The sequence below is a fragment of the Protopterus annectens genome, chromosome 16.part0 (genome assembly GCF_019279795.1).
Source record: "Protopterus annectens isolate FY-2018-M chromosome 16.part0, PAN1.0, whole genome shotgun sequence".
Lineage (NCBI taxonomy): Eukaryota > Metazoa > Chordata > Ceratodontiformes > Protopteridae > Protopterus > Protopterus annectens.
Window position 1 is genome coordinate 237,928,749 of NC_056750.1, and position 22,377 is coordinate 237,951,125.

Here is a 22,377-nt window from a genome sequence, read left to right on the forward strand (position 1 = left end):
CATTTTTTCTGCAACCTTCCCACCCTCTGTCCCCCTGACCTTTTCATGTGAATAAACATGTTAGATTTATTTAGTTGAGTTGCTAATGTGTATAGTTGCAGCAAACTCGATCTGAGGGAAGATGGGAGATGGTGGTGTATTATGGGTAGGGGTAGGAGCTCGGAGCTCAGAGCAGATGCTAGAAAATAAGTTGCCAGCTCGGATCCGATATGGATCCAGATACCCACAAGTTGCAGAAAAAATGAAGTACAGCTACTCAGATGGAACGTTATGGTGTGTACATAACTTCTTTTTAGGTTACTTGCACATCAATTTCCCTGTAATAATTTCTTAATCCAAATGTGTCTAGTTAAGTAGCTTTTAATGTATTGACTATATTAACATTTTGACTACTGCTTTATTTTTCTTTTTTTGTATTAAACAGTTAAATTTGAAATTGAATCTCTCTGAAGTTTCTCCTACTTTATGTACATTTCCCTCCATGACACAAATATCTTACAAGAGGGTTTAACATGGACAAATGACTGGTGCCAAAGTTACAGATTACAACTCAATAGCCAGAAATGCATTATAGTGCCTTTTGGGAAAACTGCCACCCAGGCTAATTATTCCATCGATATGAGATCCCTAAGAGTTGACCCAGTAGTCCTGAATCTGGGAAAGTATATAGATGAGAATCTGGCCTTTGGTCAGAATTTGGCCAAGGCAGTAAGAAAAGCATTTTGTGTTGCCCAACTTATAAGTATGGGTATGGCATCCAGGTCCAAGGAAGTCATAGTGCCACTTTATTTGCCCCTTATCAGACCCATCATTAATTCTAATGCCCCCTTTACTGTGTATCTGGTCAGACATATGTGACAGTTGTAACACCCACAAAGGTTCCTTACCATGAGAACTGAGGGGATAAATACATTGTCCTATACATATTGCCTTAAAGCTCTAGCTCTGTATTCAGTCTCCTACAGGTTACTGAGAGGTGATTTATGCTTGGCGTACAAAGCACCCTCTGATTCAGCTCTGTTGGACCTTTTGCACATTCGCAAAACGAACAGCATCAGAACCACTAGATCCAAAGATTTAAATTTTTGTTGTGACATAAATAAGACATGTTGCTGAGAGAGATGTGCGTCTCCAAGGATCCCCTGGAACTGGCTCTTCCATTGCTTTGGTGACCTTTTCAAAGAAGTTCACCAGGTTGCATAAGCATGATCTGTCCTTGATGAAGCCAAACTGGGTTGGATTCAATGGCTGCTGGCTTCCTGTGTTATTGTTTATCAAGTCTGCAGTTGTTCTTTCCATTTACATATGTGATTAATCACATTGAATATGCCTGTGGTTACCCAGGTCCATAAATAACACTTCTTTATGTAGAGGGGATGACAGTTGCAGTCCTCCATTCAGTTAGCATGATGTCCATCTGAAGGCTTGGTTAAATAATGATTCTACCGGTCCTAATGGTTCATGTGTCTTGCTATTAATGAGGCATCCTGCAGTATTATCGGGGTCCATAAATGCAGTACTCTTGCCATGGAGAGTGCTCTGTGCATCTGTTCCTTAGTGACAGCTGGGGGGTTAAGGTTGAGAGCATTTTCTGAGATTTTTTTGTGGGTGAGAGGACTTAAAATTGGAGTTAAATTTGTTGGCTAGTAGATTAGCTGTATGTTCAGTCTCCATGTAGGTGGCTGCACTTACAATCAGTTTGGTACATTTCTGTTTATTTCCTTTGACGTAGAGGACATAGCTGAAGAAAACCTTGTGATTGGCCTTAGCTTAGGAGGCTATTTTTACCTCAAACCTGGCTTTGGTAGTCCCCCCCCCCCCACACCCCTTGTTTCTTGTTCAGACTGATTTTTTTTTTTGTTATCCTGCAGGGCATTGCACTTCCTAATTGTTGTCTTGATTTTCCTTTTCTGCTGTTGTATAGCCTGTTGATGCTGAGATTCCACCAGGTTGACTATTTTTTTTTTTTTTTTTTGGAGTCTGTCGTGTGTTTTTTTCCGGCTGGGTACAGCTGTTTTTAATGTAGCTATTAACATAATTATACAGGGTATCATTGAACAATCCTGGGTAGGCAGGGGTTCTTGAGGTTTGGAGACTTTGCCTTGGGGTCACTTAATAATGGGGAGCTTGCCCTAAAATAATTTCTGAAAGTGCCAAGGTTAGCTGAAGTCTCAGGTTTTATTTTCATTTCAAATGAGACTGCTTTGGTCTGATCTGATCAGTGAGGACATTACACTCGTGGTGAAGTTAACATCCCCCATGTTTATGAAGATCACATCAGGGATGTTTGTACCCCTAATGGATGTATGGACTATCTGGTCATGGATGTTTGTGTTCATAAAGTCCAGTAGTTTCTGGGCTTGCAAGTTTGGGATCATATATGATTCCCAGTTTATAGAGGGGTAATACAAGTATGGTGTTGGGTTGAATGGGGACTGTTTCCAGTGCATTTAAGTAAGAATTATGAGTTTCCTGGGTCATAAAGGAGGACTTGTACCTTGCAAGGATTTGATATGGGACTTACAGTAATTTCAGGCACGTCATACTGATTGACCAGTCTTGAGATGTGTTTGTGTTTTGATGTAGATTGAGGCAATGCCACCCTTTATTTCATCTGTGCAGTAGTTATTCTGATTGTGTGGAAGGCATTATAGCCAAACACTGGTGGTGTGCTTACTGCAGCTTTAAACCATGTCTCAGTAACTGCAAAGGTGTCTACATTGTCCAGGATGAGACGACCATACAGAGATTGGAGTTTCTTGTTTAGACTCCTGGCACTGAGCATTAACACCTTCAGTTTTTCTTGAGATGGTTTTATGTCTGAAGGTCTATTAGTTTGCCAGTGCTTAAAAGAGGTACTGTGGGATTTAACCAGGTTTTAGCCAATATAGTGTAGAGGAGGTGGTTGTAGACCATCCCTGACGAAACTGCATGCTTTAACCATATCTTTTCATGCTAGCAGATATTGTACCCCTTTTGATTGACACAAGTAAGTCACTTACCTTCTGTTCATATTTTGGCATCATCCTTGGAAAAGGAAGAATGCTGCTCATTGCTGGATTCGTATGGACCTCTGAGACACAGTTGGCGAGTTCCATCATGTTTCTCTTCATATAGTCCAGGGAGGAACATTTCCGTTATTTACACCCACATGGACTATGAGTGAGTCATAATGGTACTTGTGTTCAGTGACCTGAGTGCACCCCTGATAGGAAACTGACAATGACACTTTCCTTACTCAGCCTTGTGAGTGGAACATCTGTGTATGTCACAATGTCCTCTCTTGCCGTCAGGGTATTGTGTTGTATGGTGCCTTACGGGTTTTAAAGCTGATAACCTGTGAGATGTGGATGTTGTTTTGGAAGAGTGTTTTTGAGATTGCTGAAGATACTTGTTGCACGTAAAATGTCTGGGAGTCCTTTGTGGTTTGAAAAGATTACAAGAGACTTAGCATATGTGTGTGTCTGTGTGTCTGGTCCATAGTATATGTAGTGGGTGTAGTGTGTTTTTGACAACCTTTTTGATATTATAATTGCACGACTTTGAGAGCCTTGCCCCCAGTGATATTGTCCATCTGCATCTCTCACATACCTTATTGGTGTAAGAATTAGATGGTTGCCAGTAAACATAAGACAGTTTACTGAAAAGCACAATAATGTGGCAAGACTGTTGCATTGGGGATTGTTCAAACACTGTAATATAGAAGTGGATAAGAAGCTGGAAACATGAACCACATTAACAGTTAAAAAATAGATGCGAGAAAACCAGTAGTTCATTTAAAAAAAAAAAGCACTAATTATTGAAAGTGCAACACACTGTCACTGCAGTTTCTTATGTACAGAGAAAGAACGAGAGACACAAAGTCATAAAATATTAAGATTTGCAAGAAGAAACGAGAGCAGTATGGAAGCAAGATACACATACAGTTCCACTAGTAGTAGGAGCAATGGGTTTAATGAAAAAGAGTTTACAGTGGTTTTGGGATATGCTACCAATACTTGTAACTCCACATGAATTTTTGAAGGAGGCAATTCTGGCACATTGCAGGTGCTGAGAAGAGCACTCTTGGCTAACATCGAAGACTGAAACAAACAATATAAATTTCATGAACTCTAATCATACTCTGACTTTGGAATGGGGTTGATTACCATTATGGTATAAGAAACCCAAAAGACTTTGAGAAAATAAATCGAGAACAAGGAGATCTAATCAGTCTTGTGAATTGGAATCTAAATTAGGAAGCTGTATATAAAAAAAAAGTCAGAATAGGTAGAGGGCACAGGGTTTTACTCGAGTGTGTTTCTACTACTATGAAAAGATGATTCCTGGATGTCTGTTTAGACTTATCTTTTTCATCCAGTACCCCTATTTTTCAACAAATTCTTCCTCCTTGCCCAATAAGCCTGTCCTCCGCCTGTCTGAGGGCTTAGGTTAGGCTTTCATTCACTCAGTGGAGGTGTGGATGCAGCATTGGGATTGCTACTGTCATCCCTGGGGTCTCAGAGTTTTTGCTTGGCCTGTAACCCACTCCTGTATGCCTAGCACTATGCTTTGACTCACTGTGCATAGGAAACTATGGTGTGTGCCACCCTTTAAGAGGCGTGCACTTTGCCATCTCTCCTGCCCCCAGCTTGATGTCTAACCTCCCTGAATTTCAGCCTTCGCTGCAAGTCCACTAGAGAGATGTCAGCATGCGCTGTCTACCTGTGATAGGATCGCCCCATCCTCCCCCCCAACTTGTGTAAGAACCCAAGTTGCTGATCAGTCTTTGGTCTTCTGGTTCATAGTCAGGATTCCTCTATGTTGCCGGAGTGGCTGGGGACCTATTTTAGACATAAGTTTTTTCTTGTGCCAGAGTTCAGAATGCTTAACTTGCAGGCTCTACTACCTTTCCTTTTCCCTTGGCCCTTCATGGATGACCCTTGATCTAGAAGTTACCCACTTCTACATACTCGTTACCAGAACAGACAGGCAGTTCCTTATATCTGAAGCGGGGGGGGCGGGGTCTTTCTTCCATTTTATTTCCTTGCTCTTTCATTTATCTGCTGCACCTATGATGTTCACAAAGTGTTTAGTACTAGTAATTGCCTACTGCAGGATCACATTTACCCTTACCTAGTTGACAGCCTTGTTCAAGCCCACTCCATGGTGGAGAGACGGACACCCTTGCATTCCATCCTGACCTACATTCAGCCTCTGGGAGTCTGAACTTTCCCAAATCACAGTTAGTGCCATCCCCTGTAAACCCAGTTTTTGGAAACCCTGCTGGACGCAGTAAACTACATGGCCTTTCTTCCTTCTCAAAACATGCTTTTCCTGAACTTTTATGTTGGTACAATGCAACAGCAAAATACAATTGCAACTAGAAAATTCCTCAGAAGACTTTGATGCATGATTTCCTCAATCCTAGTGATCTCACTGGCAAGACTTCACATAAGGAAACTGCAGTGGTATTTGATGAACATGTGGCGTCAACATTTCCAGACTCTACAGTGTTCAAGCAGTTGTGGTAGATGCAACAGGGGTTCCCATTGAGGTTAGAGCCATACCACCCATGTAGTCACCACAGACTCTTTGTGTCTTGGGGTAGGCAGTTCACTTAGGGAAGCTGAGGAAGAAACAACACATCAGTATCAAGCAGATAATGGCTGTAATTGTAGCTATAAAAGCTTTCAAACAAAAGTGGCAACTTGGGGACCTTGCATATCCTCACAGACCTCACAGTTGATATGGTATATCAAGTGGGAGAAAGCTGCTTTTACTTGTTGTGCAGGCTGGTCATGGAGGTGTGGTAGTTGATCCAGGAGTCTCCACTTGAGAGAATGAGCTTTTCCTCTAATTCTGCTGGAGTAGGAAGGTGGGGTAATGTGAAGTGGACCTGTTCTCCCTCCTGTGCAAAGGGAGATTCTTGTACACCTTCGTGAATTCCCCTTAAGTCACACTTTTTTTTTGCAGAGTTCAAGGAAGAAAGACCTAAGCTGGTAACTGCTTCTGTAATTCTAATGTAACGAATTTCATACAAGTGCAATTTCTGTTCAAATATTTTTCTCATCCCTCAGTCTCTTGATGTAGAGTTTGCTTTGCGTTTTCTAAATTTATTCTGAATTCTAGGGTATATTTACTTGGGACGTCTCTGTCTCCAGGTGCTTTCCATCTTTCATTTTAGATGACTAGGCAGCATCTAACTGCCCTTTTCATTTTGCTGTTGTACAGTAGAAGTAATGGCAGTAGTATAACTAATGGGAAGTCTGTAAAATAAAATACAAAACTGAGCAGAAGGCACTTGGCAGCATGGTGCACAAAAAAAAAACATTAATGTACAAAGTGGAATAGTGCAGCACTCTGGAAAAGAGTAGTATTCACTCAACTACGCGGGAGTGTCCTCCATGAGACGACCATTTAACATTAATGTATTCTTAGGCACTTGAGTAACCATTAATGTTGACTGTAAAACCATAGATATTGAAGTGTCAAGTTTATTTGTACTTTAGGAACGTCTGCCCACTTTATTTAATTCTGCTTTCTAAAACTATAGATTTAAACTTAACTAAATTTTATGCTTAGAAGTATGGATTATGTCAGGATCCAGATGCTTATCTGGGATGTGACACACATCAGATCTGAGTATGCTGATTTAATGGACAGTAGTTGGTGCCAGTCCAAATGTTTGTTCTGTTTTTATTGCCCCATATTGTCTGCTAGCAGCGTGATCCCGGAGTCTCTTTCCACGAATCTTGCATAAGTAGTAATTAGGTTACAAATTCATTAAGTGCAAAAGTGCATTTTAAAGCGTCCTTAATTCTCAAAGATTCATTTTTAAATACAGAACTCTGCATTTTGAGCTTGCTGTTCACAGTCAGAAAGAAAAGCTTGCACCAAAACCATGAATAATAAAACTCCTTTAATGGCAGCTAGTGCATCAAATAACAGTACTTTCACAGACTTTAAATCTGCTTCCTCAGGCTTCACAATACAGCTTTGAATCGATTCAGTATTTATAATGAAGTATTAATCAAGCAATTAGTGTGTTACAGGTCAACAAATTAATTTACCACAATTATGCAAATACATGAGCTCTGGTTTTAAAGAAAACACTTCATTTAAACCAGGAGCTGTATGAGCCCTAAAAAATAAAATCCATTTATTCTCGCATCTTTCAGTTTTATTTAAAATATCACCACCCCGTCACAGTCTTGAACTTGCTCTAAAATACAACATTTAAAAGAATGTATGATGCCCTTATAGCTAATGTATTCTGATCGCAATTTAAAATATAACTACATTCTTGACTAGTATTACGGGTGGGTACTAAAGTATTTGACTGTTTATTCCTTTGCTTGTATGAATATATAGGGGCGGGTCTACGACTATTGAACGGAAGTTCAATAGTCCGAAACCAAATCTACCGAACCCACTTTAGCAAAAGTGCTTTTTTACCGAAAAAGGACTTTCACTAAAGTCCCTCAAAAAAGTAAAAAAAAAAACAAAAAAAAACCACACACAACTAATGTTTACTCAGGGGGGGCAAGCCCCCCCTGCACCCCCATGTGGGGGGGCTGTGCCCCCCCCCCACACTTTTATATTCTCACTCCGAGATTGCACTACAGTGGGGAAAAGGGAATATTCTCTTATCCCCACTGTACTACGATCTCAGCAACAGCCATTCCCCCACGATTTCCCTTACTTTTCAGCATAATTCCATGAAAGTGCTTTTTTTTGGTGAAAAGCACTTTTGCGAGAGTATGCCCGGCCGTTTCAGTTTCAGTGAAACAGCCGTTCAGGAAACAGTATGGGACCCATAGGAGCATATTTAGAATCTCTATCTGCTAATATTTGTTGCTTAAAATAGTTCCCTTCTCTTTATGGTAGCCTCTTTTTTTCAAAATCATTAGTCAAACATTCTAACTGCTGATATAACTGGTCATTCTTTGTATTTAGTCTACTTACCCTTGCCATTTGATTTAACATAATGTTATCAAACATGTACGTAGGAGGCATACTATCTCTTGAAAGATAGCTACATTTTTAACAGGTTTCTTATAAAGCATAGTGTCTAGTTTACCTGTTAGGGTTTTTATTAAAGTAATGTCTAAGAAATCAATTCTACGATATGAAATATTCTTCTTAAATTTCAAAAATCCAGAAGTGGTGTGTAGATATTTTATAAAATCATACAATATAGTTAATGGACCATCCCAGGTGAAAAAAGGTCATCCACAAGCCACTTATAGAAAACATTGTCGTCCTAATTATTTTCTTGAGCATTAAATATTGCCTGCATCTCCCAATCATTCAACACAATGTTAGCATAGGTATTTGCTACAGGGGTGCCCATCGCAACTCCTGTTTGCTGCTTATAAAGTTTATCTAAGAACATAAACACATTATTTTCTAAAACTATATGTAACAACTTTTAGATTAAATGTATGTTTATTTGTTCTAACTGAGCTTGGCTAACTACATACTGTCTAAGCATGTCAATATCTTTATTATTTGGGATGCAGGTAAATAAAGAATCTACATCAAGGGTAACAAAGTAGCAGGTTAATTCTGAATTTTTCTCTGACGAGCTAAACAACTGTTCCAAAAACTGTTGTATCTTTAATAATAGTAGTTGATGTGTTTAGAACTTGTTTTAATTGATTGTCTAAGTATACAGATATTGGTTTAGTAATCCGCCCATGAGATGATACAGTTGGTCGTAACGGTGGCTGTGCAGTTGACTTGTGTATCCTTGGGATTCCATATATCATTGGAATTGCAGGGGAATGCACATTCAAAAAAATCATACATCTCCTGTTTTAAAACTCCTTGCTGTAACATTTCAGATAAACATGTATGCACCTTTTGCATAATGTTATTCACCACTTTTATACCAATAGAAACATAGTCAGACACATCTAACATTTGTGCGATTCGCTCATATGATATAGACCTATCTAAAAAAAACTCCACTTTTAGCTGTTGGTTTTATCACTAAACTAGATTTTTGTTTAGCAGCACCAATTCATTGGTAAGACAGCTCTCTTTCTCTTTATTAAGCTTGCTATTCACCACAGTTCATTTTAACACCACTGAGAGATTCTCTATCAGTAGGATTTATGTGGTTTTAAAATCCTACAGTGAACAAATCCTAAAGGCCTTATACTTCTGATATTCTGTAGGTCTGTTTGCAGGGAGGAAAAATTTTGAGCTGTGGATATATTGTAGGTTTCTCTAGTACCAAGTCAAAATAACTTTTGTTGATGATGGGTATTAATTACATTTTGAAAAATGATTCATTGATTTTCCAGTAATTTTTACATTGTAAAAATACCTTCCTCTTTTGGGAATAGTATATTTTAAAACTAGTCTAGACTTAGTTGGAAAAGCAAGTTCATGTTTTAGATGAGGCTACTTAAGCTCCTTGGAGATGGACTGCCTGCCTTGAGCTTCTGGCATCCCTCCCCATCTCATCTGGTAGTTGCAAACTGCTTCCATAATGTTGGTAATTTTATCATGCATAGTGCATTCAGTTTATTCCAGGATAAAATATACAGCCGTAATCACCTGGCATAGTTTTGTAGGCAGGTGTGGTTTTGTTAGTTCTCCCCCATTCTGCTGTTATTGTATAGTTCATGCTTTTCTTATCAGTATATTGTTTGTGTCCATTTTTGAGTTTTTTAACATAGAGTTGCTGAAGTAGTTTGGAGATTTATTTATTTATTTTTAAATTTATATTGTCTAGGTAAGTGGACTGGTCATTTTAGATGCTTTTCAGCTATGACGTAGCCAGTAAAGGCAAGGGATTACTACAGTACATATGTACTCAGAAGGTTTAGAGCACTGATTCATCTAATATATTTTGTGGCATGAAACTGGTGTAACCAGACAAAAACTTGAGTAGCTATCAGGAACACTTGCAGATTCTAGTAACAGTAACTGGAGGTCATGACTGAACCTGGACCATGATTCTGAGAGGAAATAACCTTTACAGTGGGTCCATCATGCTGCACATTTAAGAGTTGACAGATTCCATTGTAACTGTAGTACACACGTGATACTCTCTTAACTTGTGCTTCACTGTGTTACAGGACGAAGATGAAATAGATGCACCAAAGAAGAAACGAGCAAAGCAGCCTCCCCCGGAGTCAAAACTAGACAAGCGAATTCAGGATCTAGTTGAATTGATCTGCAACATTCAGGCCATGGAGGAAACTGTCATGGAGATGAAGTATGATACCAAGAAAGCACCCTTAGGTGGGTAATAGATGTGTCTTACATGTTCAGATTGTAAGCTAGAATAATTCAAGAAAGTAATTCTATTATTGGAATTCTGGATAGAACACTTTTCTCTCTCTTTTTTAGTTTCATTCTGAATGCTTTACTTGTGAGTTAGGAAATGGGTTTAGTAAAATGATAAAAGCCCATTTGTCATGCGACATTCCAAAGGGGGTAGGAGTAAATTAATGTACAGGGAAAGCCTGAAAAAATGTATCACCTATTCATGGCATGTAATCAATGTGCAGTGTTTGTTTTCTCCATGCTAAATGCTGCTTCTAAAAAGTAAAAGCAGAGTACAAAGTGTAAACAGAACGCGCCTAAACAGCAGTACTCACAGAAGTTACCAGTACTAACTTACCAGCTGCTGTGAGGTAAAACAAGTACAGCTTTCAACCACAACAGTAAACAGTCAGTTTGCTGTTCTTTACTGTTGTGGTTGAAATCTTTGTATTTGTCTGTGTCATGGCAGTTAGTACACATGAAAGTACATGTTTTTGAAAAACACTACCATAGCCTTGGGTTCAGATAGTGAGTTGTGAAGTGTGTGAGTCCATGTCTGGGTGTGTTGAGCACATTATTTATGTAGCTGTTTTATTTTAGATGTAAAATATTAACTCCAGAAAGTTTTATACATACATCAGCTTTCAAACATTAGATGTAGGGAACTATATTGCATCAAAAAATATCTGTTAATAATAAAATGCAAACTTAATGGTACGTTTTCTAAGTGCACCAATGCATTCCAGGGAAACTGTGGACTACCTAGGAGTGATGGCAGCAGGCATCCTCACCCCTGGAAGGTCCATTATTTTGCTGTAACTCTGTCCCTGTTGGGCATTATTGCTTGCTATGTTTGCCACATAGCACATATGTATTTATGCTCGCACCCATACATTCACTGGCACACGTGCACACGTACACATATACACCCAAAACGTTTTTTTGTTATGTACCTAACATCCAGCTCTCCACTTACCAGGTAAGCACTCAAGTATTTATGCATATACAGCCTCACATATGGCAGCGTGCATTATATATGCAAATATATACTCACATGTACGTTTATGTGTATTTGTAATTCCAGTGATATAGCTGCCTTGTATTTGAGATGTCATACTGAAATGTTGCTGTCTGCATGTGAGGCATTGTCTCATATTCTTTGTCATTTTAGTTAATTACTGAAAATTTTCTTCTGCAATGAGCTGTGGCTGTTTGGACTGTACAGAACTGCATTCATATAGCAGACGACCACTGTGCTGTGCAGATTGCATGAGAAAGTGTGGTCCAGAAATAAATGAGAATTCTACTTCACTCTGGCTATTATTTAACATATAGTTTGTGAGATGTGTAGCTGTGTAGATCTCATTTTGTTAAAGGTCCATAGAGAGAGCTTCCGCACTGAATGTTGCAAAAAGCAATGGAAAGCATAACATAACCGGACTTTGAGATATCAGCTCTTATGTTAAATTTCCTCTACAGGTTTGTACTTTATTTTAATAGATTGAAATGAGACACATTGATTGTTACATTGTAATTAGTTATTCAAAGATATGTCAGCTTTTTTTCTGTTTGAGAGTACAGGAAAGCTAGTACTTTATAATCAGTACCTTGCCTTTCATGTGACTTGCTTTTCTGTTTGTTTTGTGGAGAATAAAACTGTGAAGTTGCATCATTTTTCTAAATGTATTGTCCTGGTGGAAGCAAGCTGAATATGGCAGACTGGACTCATCACCTACAGCACTTCCAGATTTATCGTGCATGATCCACAGCTAATTTCAGACAAGCCAACAGTATAATCTCAGGTTTGTTTTGCATATTTTTTGAAGCCTTCCCCCAGTGGGTGGCACACATTGGGCATTCTCACTAGGTGCCCATATCATTTAAGTTACTAATGTCAGTCTGGAAGATCCAGGTTGTACTGCACACTCCAAGATTTCTGAGCTCCTCGATGTGTTAATGGGGCTTAGCTAAGTACTCCTAGAAAGGAATCCCATTTCTGCCACTTGTGTCTGTGACTTTGTCCTTTTGGTCACCTCCGAAAGTGAGGGTGGCGACATAAACTAAATGGTAAAATGAAAGCTTTGTCCTCTTCTGCAGGTAGTGGTTCTCCACTATAGTTTAGTGCAGTCCCTGCATTACAGCTGTTACTGCTCAAGTCTGCTGGCTGATTCTTCTTTACTCTAAGTCATAAACAAGGCCCCAAGGTATCTAAACACCTCCATTTGTAATAGCTGCTTCCGTCTCACCTGCAAAGAGCAGATTACTGATTTTCAGGCGAGAACCAGGACTTCTAATTTGGAGGTGCTGATTACTCTAGCTGCTTCATACTCTGTAGAGTATGTTAGAGATCAGTCAGTTTAAAATCAAGATGATAACATTATCTGTCTGTAGATGACAGGGATGTAACCCTTGCTTAATTGGATTCTGTCCGAACCTCAGCTGGGCCTTTAACTTGTTTGTAAAAAAAATAAAAATAAAAAAAATAAAATTTCAGAAGGGAGGGGAGAGAAATTTTATTTATTTATATGACATTTGTTGACCGGGATAGTGGAGGCCCGGGGAGAAATTTTGTAGAGTAGTAGTAGTTAGGCCTACCCTTCCCCTACCTGTGTTTGTGTGTGGTTTTTTGGTAGGTAGTGTTTGTACTTTTGGGTGCAGGACTATGTCTGATCAACCGAAGCCTGTTTTCAAAAAATGTACAGAGTGTGTGGCCATAAGCTCTCCCCGGCTGATGGTCACACTCTGTGTGTAATTTGCTTGGGAGTGGCACATTTGTCCACTCAATGTGCTATCTGTTCTGGTTTTAATCCGAGGGCCCTTAGGGATCAGAAGGCCAAGCTAGTAGCCAAAGGCCTTCTCCCTGCTGCCATGCTGGAATCTGCCTCGGTCTCTAGTGTTCCACCTCCCACCCAGACAGGGACTCAACCTCCCTCTTCTTCTGGTGTCTTCTAAAGACAAATCTTCAGTCAGCATGGCTGACAAAGAAAAAGAGAAAGAAAAAGCTAAAAAAAGGTGCAGAGAGGATAGGGAGAAGAGGAAGGACAGACATCGTAAGAGATCCCCAGACAGGGAGCTCTTTCTCAGTCCCCCTTCTAAGACCATGAACTACAACATAGGCGGTAGTATACTTAACACCGAAAGTGTGATAAGAGACCTTGGGACACAGGTGGACAGTATTCTCTCCTTTGATAATCACATTGCCACAGTAGTCAGGAAATCCTTCTACGTGGCACACCTCATCACAAAAGGTTTCTCATCCAGAAAGAGGTCATTGTTCCCCTCTACTCATCACTCATTAGACCCATTATAGAGTACAACGCCCCTTTTTGTATGTACCTCACAAGACATCTACAACAACTGGAAAGGCCGCAGAAATACCTCACAAAGAGGATTACCGGCCTCAAACAGATGCCCTATGCAGACCGTCTGAAAAAAACTCCAGCTTTACTCCGTCGCATATCGCCTACTCAGAGGTGATCTCTGCGTAACATGCAAAGCTATGTCAAACCCAGAGCTGTTGGACATGCTCCACTTAAAGAAATCCCAATCCCTCCGAGCTACACGCTCTAGGGACCTAAACCTTGTCACCACAATAAACAGAACATGCCGGAGGGATAGATTCCTGTCCCAGAGACTTCCCATACTCTGGAATAAACTACCTGTCTATATCAAACAAAGCTCCTCATTAGCACTCTTCAAGAAAAATCTTGATGATTGGATGGGGAAAAGGAAATTCACCCCGGGGATCACCTCTGTGGCTGTGCTCGACAGTGGCACAGGAAAATAATTTTCTTGGGTGGCAAAAGCCAGGGTACCTTTTTGGCTGGGCTTGTATAGGCCCCAGGGCCGATAGCCTAGTAACCTACCTATGAACCTAAGACTAATGAGGCCTGTTTCTCCACGGCTCAGGTCTGCTCGTTTCTCACTGGAACTGTTGGAACATTCGGACCCGAGGCCTTCCTCCCCATTGCGCAGACCAGCCAGTTCCGAGTTGGTTGCCTCTTTGAGGTAGACTCTGAGCCTGTCGGGCATGGACAGGATGGTGTGGAGATTCATTAAGACCCAAATTCATATGGGAGTCTTGCCAGGGGGGACCTCCATGCCTCTTTTCCACCACATCTCTCCTTCCCTGATCCGTGCTTCGGCTTCGGGGCTCTTGGATCCGAGGTGTTTCAGAGCTGGTAGCTCGACGCCGACGGTTCCTCCAACCTCGACACCTGCTGTTACCTTGAGTTCCTCTGATCCGACTGACTCTCTGAGCCGCAGTCAGGGAGTCGGACCCGGGGGGGGGGGGGGGGATTCTTCGGCTGCAACCTTTTCGGATCCAGTCCGTTCCCTCAGACCTCAGGCTACCCTGGCTTCTGCCCCCGCTTCGGATCCGGGGAGGGCTTCTCCCTCGGCCTTCAAAGTGGTGGAGAGGGTTCTCTGCCAGGGATTGAGACCCCAGCCCATCCCTTCGGATACCACACAGGCCCCCCTGGATTTGGCAACGACTCCCTTCATCCTGCCTCAGGGGACAGCCTGTGCCAGAGGATCCCCAGGTTAATTTCCCTGAGGAAACCCCTGCGGCTCAAGAATCCCCTTCTGAAAGTCCCACTGAAGAGGGTCACCGTAAGCGCAAGTGCAAAAGGAGGCACTTGGTCACCCCCAGAGTCCCTCACTACGGACACTGACTTAGATGAAGGAGAAGGTTCCGCCAGGTCACCTCCCGAAGACGTCTCCTTCGGAGAAATTATGGGAGATCCTCCGCCAGAGGGGAGGTTTGTCAGCCCCAAAACCTTCTGGAGATGAGTCAGTGTTCCTGGAGGCCTTTGGCACGGGCCTGTCTACTTCCTGGGTGTCCCCACCAGCGGATCCCTTGGTGGACCTCATCACCACGAGGGCATGGAAGGAGCCTGACACCATAGAGCCCATCCCCAAATGCCCTGACAAGGTTTTATCTCCCCCTTTTGACAGACAACCTTGGTCGAAAGGAGCTCCAGTTGATGCTATGTTGGTTGCAGCGGCCACAAAGAAGGAACTAGCCCAGGAGAGTTCCTCAGTCCAACCTCCATACAAGTTCAGGTCGGTGGATAGGTTTGGGAAGCGCATCTATTCCTCAGCAACCTTTTCTATCCGTGCGCTGAATTATTTGGCACATGGGATTTGGCTTCAGCAAGACCTTGCTTTGGAATTCGCTGAGTCGTCCCAAGAGTCTTTATCGCTGCAGGACAGACAGTTGTTTTCGGTGAAAATGTCTACTCTGAAGTCAGTCTCGAACACGTTGATGCGACTCCTTTCCCATGCCACAGAAGGAGCAACTAGGGCGGTTGGGACAGGCATAGCCATGAGGCGTCATGCCTGGCTCAGGTTGTGTCAGTTCGCGGACCCTTTCAAGGTGTCGTTTATCAACGCTCCCTATGACGGTTCTTCCCTTTTTGGGAAGACAGTATGTGACACACTTGTCCAGAGCGAAAAGGACAGGAAGACTTTGTCTGACGTCGGAGTCTGCTTCTCTAACCCACGGCAGTACTTCTCTAGGAATCAAAGAGGGCAGAAGAAGATGTAGTTCCGAAAATCTCTGTTTTCCCGGGATTCTCAGGACAACTATTCCCCCAGAGACAGAGGGGGACAGGATCGACGCCGACCAAGAGGTAGAGAGGGGGACAGAATCGACGCCGACCAAGAGGTAGAGGGGGTGCCAGGAATTTCGGGTCTAGGGAACCTTTTTCTGATAGACCAGGTCAGCAGCCCCGAGGGGTTGCCCAACTGTTCTACTCTGGAGGCAGTCGGGGGACGATCGTCCTTAACACCCAGTGGCATGGGAGTCCATTACAACAGATCGCTGGGTTTTACAGATAATATCCAGAGGTTAGTCTGTCCCATTTGTTGCCCCTCCAAATATTACAAAACACCTCCCGGATGTTCCACCCACTCACAGGGAGGCCGCAGCTCTAGAGGTTTCAAAGCTGCTTCTCAAACAAGCCATCGAACCCCCCCCCGATCACTCCAGATCAGGCATCTACTCAAGGTACTTTTTGGTGCCAAAAAAGACTGGAGACCTCAGGCCCATTCTAGACTTGTCAGCATTAAACCCGTCGGTAGCCAAACAGAAATTCTACCTTATCTCCGAGAGTGCAACTGGATGTGCTCGTTAGACCTCCAGGATGCTTACTACCACATAATTCCACAAAGTACACAGAAGCTCCAGGAGGTTTCTGCGCTTCCAGCTGGGTGCCAGTCATTTTCAGTTCAGAGCCCTACCCTTTGGTCTCACCACAGCCCCCAGGGTGTTCACCAAGGTAATGGCAGTTGTAGCGGCTCACCTGAGGCTTCAGGGTGTTCAGGTGTTTCCATACCTGGATGACTGGCTCTTCGCTGCGCCCAGCAAGCATCACTTGTGTCTGGCCCGAGATTATTTCATTCAGTTGGCAGATCTACTGGAAATTACAGTCAGTGTTCACAAATCCCAATTGCAACCAGTACAAGTTCTAGACTTCATTGGGGCATGGCTAGACACTTTGCAGATGAAGGTATTCTTAACTCCAGACAGGATCCTACACTTCAGATGCCACATAGCTCAGATAGTGAACTCCAAGTCCCCAAAGGCGAGCGAGGTTCTCTGGGCTCTGGGCTCCATGTCTGCCGCCATATCAATTCTCCCTTGTGCGTGCCTTCACATGTGGGTTCTTCAATGGCTGTTCAATGGTCTTGGCTAGATCTGCCCATGGAATTTCCGATCAAGATCAGTCACGTCTGCAGGACGTCTCTTCTTTGGTGGTTAAGTTCACCGGAGATATCAAAAGGACGCCTCTTCGCGTCATCTCCAGTCCAAGCCACAGTGACCACGGATGCCTCCCAACTCAGGTGGGGGGGGCCACTGCTTGGGAAGGACAGTCCAAGGCACGTGGTCCCAGTCAGAGACCAAGTCGCACATAAATGTTCTAGAGATGATGGCAGTGCTTTTAGCATTGGAAGCCTTTCACACAGTCTTCCCTCTCAGATTGATTGCAATTCAGTCAGACAACATGTCAGTTGTCTGGTATATCAACAAGCAGGGGGGGAACCAGATCCTACCCCCTATGTCACAAGGCCATGAGAATGTGGGAATGGGCGATTTCCACCAGTCGGTTTCTGATAGCATCGCACATCCCGGGGTGCTCCAACATTTTAGCAGACAGATTGACTCGGGCCATTCTGTTGCCGTACGAGTGTTTTTTGAAAGAGTCCGTAACGGAGGAGATCTTCCTTGCATGGGGTCAGCCTTGCTGCAATCTCTTCGCATTTCCTTCCAACGCGAAGTGCAGCGAGTTCTTTGCTCTGATTCCCTCACCAGGGGAAGGCCCCGGAGACACTGTAGTCCATGCTTGGCCCTCCCGGGCTTCTGTATGCTTATCCACCATTTCCACTCTTTCCGAAGTTTCTTCAGAAAGCTTGCCGACTGCGGTGCAAAGTGATCCTCATTGTCCTGTTCTGGCCTCGTCAGGTTTGGTTCCCATTCCTTTGGTCTCATCTCTTAGCTCCCCCGTGGGGTCTGGATACCTGCCCGGATCTAATCTCCCATCCATCGGGGGCACGTCCACCCGATCTGGGCAGCCTCAAGCTGACAGCCTGGTTGCTCCAGTTCCGTTAATTGCCAGGACTCTCCCGGTCTTTCATCCCCGGTAAAATCCATTCTGGTGGCTTCTCCTAAAGACTCCACTAAGAAACTTTATTGCAGTAAATGGAAGCGCTTTTCCATTTGGGCCTCACAGAGAAGAATAGATCCCTTTACAGCTCCTGTTCCAGTGGTGTTGGATTTTCTGTCTGGTATCTTTCAGCAAGGAGCTAGTTCCTCCATAGAGAAAGTACAATTGGCAGCCATTTCCAATTTTCACTTTGGTGAAGACAACATGACCTTAGCCTCCTTTAGGGTGTGTAAGGCTTTTCTTAAAGGTACTTTCCTGTTAAATTCACCTGTCAAGGATTCAGTGCCTCCTTGGGACCTTACTTTTGTTTTACAGGCATTGGTAGCTCCTCCTTTCCAACCTGCAGCTTCGGTGGACTTGAAATTTTTGTCCTGGAAGACCGCTTTCCTAGTCGCCATTACATCTGCTAGGAGGGTTTCTGAGCTTCAAGCTCTGTCTGCCCCTCCGTATTTGGTCTTCTATAAGGATAGGGTCTCCCTCCATACTTAACCCTTCCTGGCATCTGAAGCAAACATAAACCAGTCCATTAATCTTCCTGTTTTCTTTCCTAACTTCCGAAATAAAGGTGAATACAAACTCCATTTGTTAGATAGATGTTCATAGACAGCTTCGTTTTTATCTTCATAGAACAAAGTCTTTCCGCAAGACTGACCAATTGTTTGTTTCCTTTTCCAAAGCATTTATGGGAAAAGCCATTTCTAAAGTTTCTTGGGCCAGATGGATCACTCTTTGTATTTCACATGCCTACAAAGCAAAAGGTTTTTCTCCTCCTGGTATTGTTAAGGCTCACTCTACCAGGTCCATGGCGACTTCTGCTGCTTTTTGTTCTAGGGTGCCTTTGGACGATATTTGTGCAGCAGCGACCTGGGCCAATTTGCATACCTTCATTTCCCATTACAAATTAGATCTGATTTCGAGGGGTAGAGCATCCTTTGGCTCTGCAGTGCTCAGGAATATCCTTCCATAAGGGCCTCCCAGGATCGGAGTAGCTGGGGACTCTGTCTCACAGGTTAGAGATAAAATTAAGTTAACTACTTCAGATAAAGAAGTTATGTACTCACCATAACATTCCATCTGAGTAGTTATACTTCATTTGTCTGCAACATTCCCTCCCTCTGTCCCCCGGACCTTGTCCTGTCTTCAGATTTGGTTTATTGGGTTGAGTTGCTTATGATTTTAGTTGCAACAAACTCGATCTGAGGGAAGATAGGAGATGGTAGGGCATTGTGGGTAAGGGGAGGAGCTTGGAGCAGATGCTAGAAAAAAAGTTGCCGGCTCGGATCCGATACGGATCCATATACCCACAGGGTGCAGAAAAATGAAGTATAACTACTCAGATGGAACGTTATGGTGAGTACATAACTTCTTTTTTCTGTATATATATATATATATAATTAGTGTAAATGGCGTCGGGAATCTTGATTGTCTCATATTCTCTGTAAATATTTTGCCTGTATGTATATAGTATGTTTAGAATCTTGTCTGACATGTGTTTCATACTCTGCGAAGTGTTTATCTGTGGAGCTTTTCTTCCTGGGCCTCTGCTAAAAATGGGCAGCTACCCAGTCAGACCATCCTGGTAAACAAATGTCGAATATAAAATAAAATAAATTGTTGAAAGTAGCCTGTGCATAGAAGTCCCTCTGAGTCCCAAGTTGGGTTGCCAGAAACCCTTTGATGTGATCTGAAAGGCAGTTTCAATATTCTCTTCTGGCTCCTTCACACCTCAGACTTGACATAGGTGAATAGTGCACCTGATGTCTTCCTGGCCTTTCTTTTACACATCTGTCAAATCTAGAGACCCTTCCCTGCTCTTGCATTACAAGATAAGTATTTTGATCACTTTCTCACCAGTTTTGTTCACAGGCAAGTCTTTTAAGTTACCACTGTGACAGGTGCTCAGTAACTTTTCTCTATAGACACTTGGCTGTTACTGCTGTCTCAGCTACTAAGGTCTTGAGCAGAGTCCATTTTTACTTCATCCTGAACTGCCCCCATATATTGGAGAACTTATTCTGGAGGGAAGTTGAAGTAATCCCTATCCAAAGCATCTACTGGTATTCTCAGGTTGCCTTTATTACAGTTTGGGTTTCCTGGGTCTCTCCTGCTGCTGCCTTGGCCTTCTGAGCCAACTGACTGGCAAGTTGTGATCATCCGACGAGCTCAAAACCTCTTGGCTTGAGTGCCCAGAATATAACTGTAAATTTATTTTTTATGTATCTTTTCTTGATTCGGACTCATTGTGGTACATCTGGAGACTGGCAGCTCGCTCACTGATTGTGCCTTTGAAATGCATCTTTATGGTATGACACTACCAATGCAAGCATATTCTTTGAGTTAAACTTTCTGTCCCTTAAACAAAATGATGTACTGCGGGGACTGGAACCTTAGTTTGATAGACAGCCTTACAGAACTATCTGCAAATATATAGAGCTGAGTATATTTTTCTGTATTATTCTGTATTATAGAGCTAAATTGTTTGCTTAGATATCTGTTGTGTATATATGTATATATATATATATATATATATATATATATATATATATATATAGAGAGAGAGAGAGAGAGAGAGAGAACAGTATATATTTTTTGGCTTTATAATTTGCACATTCCTCACATCTGTGTTGAAACTGTTTTCCCCACCCCCCACTCCCAGTTCTTGGTTGTAGTTTAAATTTGGTGGCTTTTGCAGTGCCCGCCCCACTGTAGATTTGATCTAAGACACTCCCCCAGGCCCATCTCTTTACCGCATTCTACCTAATTAACCCTTTCTGCACTTGTTTTTAGTCCTTTTTAATTTAATTACATTTTCTCAAACTGTGTGTGGACTAATATTGCTACATATTCAAGTGTGCCAGCTTGCACTGCATGAGAATTGTATTTACTACTGCTTTTGCTACTTTTCTGGAAAACAAAAAAAAAAAAATCATCTGCTTTTACTGTACTTGTGTTTCTTCCTACTTTATTTTGCTTTTGCGTCATCTTAAAAGTACTCAATTGTATTTATTACTGCTTGGTGTAACTCATTCTAAGCCTTTTAGTTTCAACACTTGGGCTTCAGACCAGTTGTTTTACATTGAGAGGGTTTGTGGTCTGCACTGTAGTGGCAGAACAGGTAGCTTACATCCTTCTAAGTTGGGAACTGCTGATTGAGGGCTCAGTGTCTGTTCTAAAAGTGTATTAATTCTGGTTTAAGCACTTGGGCTTTCAGGCCAGTTATTTTACATTGAGGGTTCGTGGTCTGCACTCTTGTGGGAGGAGAGGCTGGACTCTGCCCTTCTGAGCTGGGAATTTCTGGTTAAAGGCTTATAGTGCATGCATATCTGAACTGCTTCTTACTGAAATTGGTACACCTTATTTGCTGTAGCATAGACTCGATCCAGGCCTGCTGAAACTAGCTTTGTTTGTATAACTTGAGCACTAATCCAGGTATTCTTTAAAGTATTCAATTATATTTATTACTGCTTGGTAGTAACTTGATTAAAGTGTAGCTATCATTCTAAGTCTTTTGGATTAAGCACTTGGGCTTCAGACCAGTTGTTTTACATTAGGAAGGTTTGTGGCATGCACTGTGGTGGCAGGACAGGTAGCTTTCATCCTTCTAAGTTGGGAACTGCTGATTGAGAGCTCAGTGTCTGTTATTCCTAAAGTGCATTAGTTCTGGTTTATGCACTTGGGCTTCAGGCCAGTTATTTTACATTAAGAAGGTTCGTGGTCTGCACTCTTGTGGGAGGAGAGGCTGGACTCTGCCCTTCTGAGCTGGGAATTTCCGGTTAAAGGTTTATAGTGCCTGCATATTTGAACTGTTTCTTACTGAAATTGGTACACCTTGTTTGCTGTAGCATAGACTAGATCCAGGCCTGCTGAATCTAGCTTTGTTTGTATGCTTGTTATTTCCCTGGAACGCTAATTCCACCTAAAACGCGGCTTCTCAGCACTTCTGTGGATCCCTAGTGATATCTGCATTGCTTACTGTACTTATTTCCTTGTTTCACTTGAAATAAAGTTACTGTTTGTCGTTTTTGCATTTAAGTTACCTGTAACACATTGCACTTAAGTTACCTGGCACTTGCTCACTAAAGCAATTATATAAGTCAGCACTAAAAATTAAAAGCACTACACCCTCACTCTCCATTGGCCCTTGTTTTCAATTATAAAGGAATTCCCAATATTATTCTAGCATGTCCAAAGGTCAGTTGTCAATCTCCTCTCCGGTCCAGCTGGTGAATCTGGGAATCTTGAGGCAATGTTACAACTGCCTCATGTACACCAATAACCCTCTCCTCCTCCCAACAAATTCCAACACATGTGAAAGATGCAACCATATAGCCAAACTGGAGGCTAAGCTCTCTCAACTCAGTACTGGCATAACCAGTCCGGAGGAGACGGAACCCACACTCACTACAATTCCAGTCTCACATAGACCTACCACGACAGCAAACCAAAC

General features: G+C 42.3%; 1 protein-coding gene across 3 annotated transcripts in view; it reads left to right on the forward strand.

Annotated features, from left to right (window-relative positions):
- Positions 1-22,377, forward strand: part of PARP2 (poly(ADP-ribose) polymerase 2) — a 1,124,938-nt gene that overhangs the window by 831,509 nt on the left and 271,052 nt on the right. For all 3 annotated transcript variants that reach the window (XM_044058251.1, XM_044058252.1, XM_044058253.1), the window contains one exon: positions 10,074-10,239. In XM_044058251.1, the coding sequence (XP_043914186.1) occupies positions 10,074-10,239 (166 nt within the window). The remainder of the gene's footprint in view (positions 1-10,073; positions 10,240-22,377) is intronic.